The sequence below is a fragment of the Wolffia australiana genome, chromosome 2 (assembly GCF_029677425.1).
Source record: "Wolffia australiana isolate 7733 chromosome 2, ASM2967742v1".
Lineage (NCBI taxonomy): Eukaryota > Viridiplantae > Streptophyta > Magnoliopsida > Alismatales > Araceae > Wolffia > Wolffia australiana.
In genome coordinates, this window is record NC_135836.1 from 19,072,904 (window position 1) to 19,082,321 (window position 9,418).

Below are 9,418 nucleotides of genomic sequence, written 5' to 3' on the forward strand. Positions count from 1 at the left end.
TTTGTCATGTCACCGTCCCATCATGCGTCCCAGCATATGCAAAAAAAACCGTCATGTTCCTGTCACCGTCCCTCCATAGGGCATCCCGTCATGTCCCCGTCACCGTGACGGCGTCACCATCAGCTGTGACGTGAATAAAAACCTACTTGAATGGAGGGGTATATCTCCAATTATTTATTGGCGGCGTCGATTTGTGCGCTAAAAAAAAAGGACTTCTGTGCAAAATGCCAGGAAATCGAACGGGCCATGTCATGTGGAGAAATCTCAGCCATCGGAAAGATTTAAAATAATGATTTTTATACATATGTTCTGTCCGTCAGGGCCGTCATCCGTGACGGCCGTTTCGTCACGTCACGTGTCATGGGCACCCCGTCATTGTCACGACCACTTCGTCATCCGTCGCTGTCACCATCACAGACCCCTAAAACCATCATCGTCACCATCACATCATATGTCACGTTTCCATCACGGTGACGCGTGACGTGACGGATGACGGGTGCCGATCCCAAGCTATCAGTGTTTCCTTATTCATTGTTGGATTTGGCACTCATGCTAAATGGATGAGCACTATCCCCAAATAAATGGAATGCTTTTATCCCATAAAAGATGTTAAATAAATCTCACTATTTGGCTAATTTAAAGAATACTGATTTACTATAACACCTCCATATATGTCCACTTAAGAGGTTATTCCTGAGAAAGAAAACTGAAGAGTTTTATTGAGAAAGTATGTCAATTGCAAGCTGCACAGACAGACAGAGTTTTCGGTGCTTCAAAGGTGCTCCTTGAGAGGAAAGTGATCGTCTCCGGCCTGTGCCGGGAAGGGGGAGGAGAAGTGCTTGCGAAATTCCCATTTATTCTCCAGATTGGGTGTTGGGAACTCGAAGAAAATGCCTCAGGTCAAATATATAGCGAGGAATTTCATGGACATGGTGGCCGCTCTTCCAGCGGTTAAACTCGACAGGCTTTACGAAAGCACTCTCATTTGCGAGGCTATCTTAAGGTTGAGCTTTCCCCCAAGTAGGAACTTAATATGAACTTAATATTATTTTGTCTTCGTGATTCTACCTTACTAGTGCTATCCATCTGTGATTTCCATCAATTAAAGACGAAGCGGAATAAATGTCCTCCCATTTAATTTATTGATTTTCTTATATCAGGAAAATTCGTTTTTTTTGTGATTCTATCTTAGTACCGATATCTATCTGTGATCTCCATCAGTTATAGGCAATCTGTAATCTTTCATACTTTGACTGCGTCTTTTGATTAAAATTCTGAACCAGATAATTTTTTCAGGTCATTGCCGCCGTTGGCGAAGAAATATGTCATTCAAATGCTTTTTATTGATGTTCCTATATCAGCTCTATCGATGGAAGAGTGGGTGGTTCCCGACGGAGTTTCCAAGCATAAGGTAGCGATAGACAGATTACTGAAGCTAAGGATATTCCTCGAAGTCATTAACAGGTATTTCACGCTTCATGATCATTTCAAAATTATGTTTTTACTCATTAACGAAAAGGTTTGAAACTTTAAATATTCCTACCTTGCGTCGGAGGGCAACGGGTGCTTGAATGATATGAAGTCTCGCAACCGTGATAGATCTCTATCTCATTTTTTGTAAGGAGTTCAATTTGAGTGAGTAACACTTTGGAAAAAAAGTATCTTAAGAGTTCTCTAATTGCCTTTGAAAATTTTCTTGAGTGCGTGAATCAAGTTAGCAGAAAGTCTTTAATAGTTGACACTTTTATGTCGACTTTTCTCCAATTCTGATGATCAAGTTTACATCTACCAGGTTACGCAATCTGAAATAGTCCCACAATTATCATACTTATTTCTTCTATCAGATAATTGACTTTCCGTAAAAGATTTTGGGGCCCCATCCCCATGCTTTAGATGCATGCCAATTGCATTAAGCTTTCCAACTTGACTTATTCTTAATGGTATATCTAGTTGTGCATGTGTTTATTTTTCCAAATATATGAACTATAGGATGGAGTACATGCACTCTTCATTCATTCATTTTTATAATTTTTGGTACCACGAGTTTCAGTTATATTTTGTGACCCGTAGACTATAAAAAATTCTGGATAAGATTTCTTTTCATCTGAACATTTTTCATCTTTTCCAATTATAATCTAGATCGAAAACTCTATACTTCATGTGTTTCGTTTATTTTTTTATTCAGGAAGAACGAGGGTAGCTACAAGCTAAACCCAACGTTTCAGGAAAACCTTCGAAGATATCTGGTTCACGGGTAGGCTTTTCTGATAATACGATTTGCGAAATACTTCACTTAGGACCTGAAGGACCTCATAAAATTTCAGACACTTTGGTATATGTATGCTTCCATAAAAAGAAAAATGAGACACTAAAACATTTGAAATGCTCATCATCATATGGAATGACTTGTCTATAATATTTGATTTATAATTATCAGAGTGAAGCGGAGTTAAGGTCTTTGTTGATGATTTTGGGTATTGGTTGGCTCCGCTGTTGACCCTTGGAAGCCTTACCTGGCGATGGAAATAGCTAGAAAAGTACTTATCAATCACATTCATTATGAAAACCGTAATATGTGTAGGTACATAAAGGGGTCCAGATGGGCCAAAGACATTTTGGCCCAATATGAGATTCTTGAATCGCTAGATTTACAAAAAAGCGAGGTTTTAAATACTTTGATAAAAAATACCAAGATAGAAACATTCAGGTATCATGAAAAAAGATAAAAAATACTGAATATTTCACAAGTTGAGAATCTGAAGGCTTGTTTTGTAGTTTTCATACAGCTAAATGTTTGTTGTTTCAAAGTAGCTACTTTCAAAAGATTTATGTCACTCCTAAAAGTGGTTTCCCTCTTTGTTTGTTATCAAAGTGTCAAACTCCATCTCCATGGTTACTCAAGCGTCTTTTCTGCGTTTCCTGTGCATGCCATTGTGGTTGTGCGTATTATTTTAAATTATCGTCCTTTACAAATTGGTTAAAACATATTCAGCACCATACTCTTCGTACTCGAACTTGGATTTTAGACTACTCCCCATTAGTGGATACTGTTTTCTATAAATTTCATACTTGATCTCTTTAAATCAAGGACTTGAGAATTGGCTCTCTCCAATTGTTCCAGTAGGAGACAGCTGTGCAGAAAATTTTACCGTCTTTGCTTTTACAGATTTTTTTGTCATAGATTTATTGGCGTTTTCTTCCATTTGGATCTTTCAATTCTGGTACTGAGATTTTATATTGCTCTTACAAAAACAGTGGAAACCTTCCTCGGGAGCCGATGCCTTCCAGTATTACAGTTAGGCTGCCAACATTGGAGGAACTTGACGCTTATGCTGTAGAGCAGTGGGAGGTAGTTCCTTTTGACTTTATGTACCTGTTCAGCTTTATAATTCTATTGTTGCTTAAATTATTAGCTTAGATTATTGTGTTGCTCATGATTTACAGTTCGTATTTTCCATCAGGCACCAAATAGTCAAACATCCCTTTCATTTTCCTTAACAGTGTTTCTTGTTACAACTTATCAATTCTGGTCAAGTGGAGCGGTTGACTGGCTTCAACCCCTCAATGATAAAAGTTTTCCAGAGAGGTCTTTTAAGTGCAAGGTTCCCTATCCTTTTGATTCTTTCAAATATTTCTCTGTTGTTATAGTAGATCATGCTCTCTAATATCTGAAATTCTTGATTTTTTAAAGAAATTTTCTAGAAAAGTATGATCATTTGTGTTCACACATGAACCTGATTTGATAAAAGGACATCAAATTTCCTTTCAGGGAGAATGAACCTCCAAAGCTGACTGAAAATGGCTTCCAGTTCTTGGTTTGTGTTATACTTTTTGTCAGCATCATTTTTTAATCCTTTTTTTTCTGCTTCCCCTCCAATTTCCTTGACGATGCTGAGGCAGGCTCATACCTTTCCTGTTTAATTGGCATGCTATACAGTTGATGGATACTAGTGCACAGTTGTGGTACATCATCAGAGAATATATTTCCAGTTCTGAGGTCTGTAATTATTTTGGAATAAATTTTTTTAGTTTACTCGTTCTGTCTTGCTTGGTTTCCTCCATTTTAAGGATCGATCTGGATATGATGATTCAGATCTTGTGTATTTTTCTTTCTATGTTTATAGGGTCATGGTGTAGATCCTGCTGAACTGATATCATTTCTTCTCGAGCTGAGCTTTCATGCTCTGGGCAAAGTAAGTCGGCTTAAATTATAACGTTATAATAATGGCCTCAGGTTGAATTACTTTCGTTCTTCCTCCCCCACCCCTTGACTTCATCTGTAAAGTTTGGTTTTGCATGCTTCGTGTAAATGTATGGGGCCTCTTGTTTTATTTGTTGCATCTTTCTCCTTTTATTTTCCATCTTTTTTGTAAAGTTTGCAGGCTGAATAGGCTTTCAAGTGCTCATTTTAAAGGTTCTTTTACACATGAAAATTTTCTCTGTTTCTAGGCGTATAGTCTGAATACTCTGAATGATGTTCAAAGATCTGCTATCAATGACTTGGCGGCTTTGGGATTGGTTAAGCTCCAACAGGTGAACGCAATCCTTTTTTATTTGTGTGCACTTCTTCACATCCTGCTGAAATTTCTTCATTTTTTGCAGGGGAGAAAAGAGAATTGGTTTATACCCACCAAGCTGGTGGCTAACCTTTCAATGAGCTTGTCTGATTCTTCATCACGTAAAGAGGTTTGTCCTTCTAAAAGCCGCTTGGAGCATTGATGTTACATTTTCAGACTTTTATCTCCCTGCATCCCTTTCGAGAATATGTTTTTTATGCTAGTGCTACAACAGATATAAATGCCAAAAAGATATTAAATGGTGGAAATGGGCACTCTATTGTTTCTTCATCATCCAAAATAAGATTGAATCTCCTGGCTCAAGACTCTCACATCATTTTATTCGTTCCCGACTAGTTAAAGCATTAACACATTCTGACGCACCTATCTCTTGAGGGTAATACGCCCTTTTCGGTAAATTTGTGTCCAAGATGTATGATGATTTATGTTTGAGATAAAGTAAAAAAGGATCCATTATTTGTATTGGTCCCATTTCGACTACAAGCACTTGATGATCGAGATTGTAAGATAGAACAACATCCATACCATCTATGCTGACCTGAATTAAGCAACATCAAGTTTTCTTCTTATGTCAAGGAACTGGATCACCACTAATGGATTTTTTTCTATCAGAGAAGCATAAAACGTCAGCCATTATCAAATAACAGCGCAAGCAAAGGTATATTCTCTCTCTGTCATCTTGCTCAGAATGGATCAAGACCACTTACCCAAATGTATTTGAAAAACCTACAACCCTGCCGCCACATCGAGATTGCGATAATCAATTCCATCTTATAGTTGCTCCCAAGCCTGTCAATATTCGTCCATATATATAGTCCCGTCTTCATAAGAATGTGGTGGAAAATCTCACCTAAGAGATCCTAGATCTAAACATCGTTCAACTATCAAATAACTGTGTCTCCAGCCTAGCCCTACAAGTAAAACATAAAGATGGTGGGTTTCGTTGATCAAGTTATTTTGGGCCCTCAATAAGCTTACTATACCAATCCATTTTTCCATTCTTATTGTAGATGAACTATTGTAAGCATTGAACAGAATGTCCATATTTTTCGAAATGGATCTTCCCTCAGGTTACTATCAGGTGAAGATGTACCAAAAAGATGTTCATAAAACATCATTTAATGCATACCAGGGCCATTTTAAGTTCACTGTAATGCCCTTTCGACTGTCAAATGCCCTTTAGATGAACTCTATATTCTGATAGTAGTTCAAAAAAATATATACGACATGATATACCGATTTACAGTCAAGATATACGACATGAGCAACATCTGGCCATTGTCTTTGAACTTCTCTCCGAGCATCAACTTCATATTAATTCAAAAAAAAATCTGTTGGGACGTAGGCATATTGAATATCTGGGTCACTGTATAGCACAAGAAGTTTTGTCCGACACCTCCAAAATTGAGGCTATTACAGTGGAAGAAACCAACTACACTTCAACAGTTAAGAGGATTTCTGGGTTTAACATGATATTGTCAGAATAGTTAAGACGATTTGTTTCACAGTATGCTTCTATGTCACATCTGCGAATAGTTTTACTGAAAAAGAGTTCCTTCAAGTGGGATGATGAAGCAGAAAAAGTATTTTTTGCTTTGAAATAACCACTATTGTCTGCCAATTTTATGCTTACGTGACTTCTCTCTTCGGTTTACAATTGAGACAGATGCCTGCAGTGTGGCAGTGGGAGCTGTGTTCCTCCAAAAATCACAACCATTGCCTATTTCAGTCGAGTATTATCACCAAGAACAAGATTTAAATTGGCATGAGAGAAAACGTTGTGGCATGGACAGTTCAAAGGTGGAAACACTATATTGTGTTCGAAGAAAAATTCATCTTTTTAGATCAGTTCAGTTTGCAGTTTTTGTTAGAACAGAAGGTTATTCCCCTACATATCTATAAGTGGCTTGATGAGTTGGTTTCAACTCTGAAATACATTACATGTCTGGCAAGAAAAATGCGGTTGCTGACGCTTTATCCGGATCGGAAGGCAAAGAGTGAATTTGCAATTCTATTTCAATGAAAAATTGGTTAAACATTCATTTTAAGCCAAATCCATTGCAGAATTATTTACGAAGTGTGAAGTTACATGGCATTCCTAACATCATTATTTCAGTCAGTGGAAGCCTCTTCACCAGTCAGTTCTGGAAGGAATTACCTTGCTCACAAGGAAATCAACTTAGGTTTGGGTCATCATACCACTCGGAAACGGATGGACAAGCAGAAGTTACTAATGGAGGATTAGGATGTTATTTCAAGTATTTTACATCCGAAAACCCAAAACAATGGAAAAAATAGATACACTGGGCAGATTACAACAACACCTAAGATTCTGCAATTGGGACTCCTTTTAGAGCTGCTAATGGCCGGGAATCTCCACCAGTACTCAGATATGACTCACCTCCATCCATTTTTTACTCCATTGATGACAAAGTCCATAGGCAGGGAACTTTTAATCTGACTGAGATTTGATGTTGACTGTGCTGATAATGCGTTGAAGCAAAGCTCAATCTCAAATGAAAGCTCAAGCAGACAAACATTGAAGTGATGAACAGTAACGAGAAGGGGTTATGGTTTACTGGAAAGTTCACCCTTATGTATGGAATCTCTCACCACAAGAACGTTTGAAAAATTGGTTCCTAAATATTTTTGCCCGTGTAAGTCGTTCACAAAATTGCCTCTGTAGCTTACCAACTAAACATCCCAACCCATCCAACCATTCATCCAGTTTTCCATGCATCACAACTCAAAAAAGCCTGAGGCAGCACTAATACTGCCCGATGGCTTCCGTCATTCTAACTTCTGAATGGGAATCACAGGTTATCACCATTACTTTCTTCAAGCACTCTTGACATCTGCAGGGCCAGAGGTGCTGGTCATATGGTCTTGGTTATCACCCTTCCAAAAGCTGGCTTTCTTCACTAAAGCTTACCCAATTTCCCGCTTGTGGAGAAGCTTTGTCTCGGAGAGGGGAGAGTATCAAAGGAGTCTCATGAGGAAGGGCATCAATAGATAGACGTATGAATTTACTTGCACGTGTGGGTAAAACCTAAATAAACCAAGCGGGAGAGAAAGGGGATTATTTTCAAGAAGTTACTGGAGTCGGTCCAGTGCGATCAAAAGAAAGGAGATCTCTTGTGAGATCTCATTTCTATCTCCTGCTCTCATCTAGATTTGCTTCCTTTAGACACTAGATTTCAAGCTCTAATATTTTTTTATTATCATATTGCCTGATTTGGAAGTTTTCTCAGTACCTGGATTGCATAAGATCTTGATAAGAATTAGACGTATGACCATTGTTCCTCCACCTGAAATTTCCAACCTCTTAGATCTTCATCTCTATGTTTCTTTTCAGGGATTTGTGGTTGTGGAGACAAACTTCCGGCTGTATGCTTACTCGACTTCTAAATTACATAGTGAGATCCTGCGCCTATTCGCGAGGTATTCTACCTGGGAATTTATGCTTGATGCATATTTCTCGAAGAAATGTATTCTGCTCTTTCCCTCAATTCATCCTACCTGAAGACAAAGTGCTTATAATTGCCTAAATCTGCAATCGAGTGCCATATTTTGTGTCACTTCAGCACCTTACTATTGACTTTTGTTGTCACATTACTTATGTCTTATGTACATTCAAAGCTGAAGGCTTTCTTAATTGGGTTTTTGTTTCTGGACATAATGCTTTATTTTCTGTTTTTCTTTCCTTTATCTTAGGGTGGAGTATCAACTACCGAATCTCATTGTTGGAGCTATAACGAAGGAGAGCCTGTATAATGCGTTTGAGAATGGGATCACTGGCGAACAGGCGAGCACAAAAACAAGAAGATTCTTTTTTGTTTTGCCTTTTCGCTCCTTTTCCCTCTCTAGTCTGTTATGTTTCACGTTCCATTTGTCATAATTTGCTTACAATTACAAATCTAGAATCTGTTATCTGCACACCATTGTATCTTGCTGTTCTCTCTTGCTTCCACTTCCACAACACTGAGCCTTCATTTGATTATGCAATTCTTCATAGTAAATTTCATGATTTTTTTTTTAATTTATACCTGCCATTCCTTCAGATAATTTCGTTCCTCCAGCAGAATGCCCATCCCCGTGTGGCGGAGAAGACACCTTCAGTACCAGAGAATGTTACAGATCAGGTTCTTACAGATCGACATCTCTCTATGCATGAATATCATTTTGAAAATACTTAAACTGCAGCTCAGATTATGGGAAACGGATAGAAACAGGGTGGAGATGGTGCCTGCGTATATTTACGATGATTTTCCTTCCAAGGTAAATAGGACATTCATGACGAATTTCTGTTTGACTTTCCTTTTTACATTTTTTTAATGAGCCTGGTGCGTTGCAGGAGGTATTTGATGCGGCTTGTGACTTTGGAAGGGAGATCGGTGGGCTGTTATGGGAAGATTCAAAGAAGATGTGTGTTATTGTGCGTGGGGAGGCTCACCAGGACATGCGTGATTTCCTTCGGCGCCAGAGATAACCAAGCCAACGAAATTTTTTTGTGTTTGAGAGCCTGTGCAGGTGCCTTGAAATAGCTCAACTTGCCTTACTTTTATACTCGAGAGTCTTTTTTCCGACAAATATGTTATTACTTCTTATTAATGGCCACTTCAGAAAGCGATAATCTCTCAAAAGTCTGGGCTCCAATTGTCTAAATTCTAAATTCTTGTTTTTGGTAAAATATGCTTGTGATTTTGTTCTTATCTAGATTTCAGAAGAATCTCTTTAGGACGTTGTACAGTCTGGACGAATTTCCAATCAATGGGAAAAATTACTCCACAGTATTGATATCAGTGGAATGGACAAATCATCTGCACCCCAAATGTTCAATA

General features: G+C 38.2%; 1 protein-coding gene across 2 annotated transcripts; it reads left to right on the forward strand.

Annotated features, from left to right (window-relative positions):
- The first annotated feature begins 710 nt into the window (after positions 1–710).
- LOC144699941 (transcription factor-like protein) lies at positions 711–9,212 on the forward strand. Of its 2 annotated transcripts, none has more exons than XR_013580647.1 (15): positions 711–1,003; positions 1,297–1,464; positions 2,186–2,254; positions 3,256–3,349; positions 3,502–3,602; positions 3,770–3,815; positions 3,938–3,997; positions 4,125–4,193; positions 4,450–4,533; positions 4,603–4,686; positions 7,933–8,018; positions 8,292–8,382; positions 8,639–8,719; positions 8,786–8,855; positions 8,932–9,141. XR_013580647.1 is itself a non-coding variant. In XM_078571289.1 (15 exons), exons 1-15 carry the CDS (start codon positions 891–893, stop codon positions 9,064–9,066), a joined length of 1,356 nt encoding a protein of 451 aa, XP_078427415.1. In that variant the 5' UTR covers positions 711–890; the 3' UTR covers positions 9,067–9,212. The 2 variants fall into 2 exon arrangements, 1 of the variants encoding a protein (XP_078427415.1); XM_078571289.1 differs by having other exon boundaries at positions 8,781–8,855; positions 8,932–9,212.
- Positions 9,213–9,418: the final 206 nt, after the last annotated feature.

Bases quoted from the DNA above. Each gene is read 5' to 3' on its own strand.
- LOC144699941 (XM_078571289.1), top strand. From the start codon at position 891: ATGCCTCAGGTCAAATATATAGCGAGGAATTTCATGGACATGGTGGCC. The intron at 4,534-4,602 runs GTGAACGCAATC...CATTTTTTGCAG, and splicing joins GATTGGTTAAGCTCCAACAG to GGGAGAAAAGAGAATTGGTT. The intron at 8,856-8,931 runs GTAAATAGGACA...GGTGCGTTGCAG, and splicing joins ACGATGATTTTCCTTCCAAG to GAGGTATTTGATGCGGCTTG.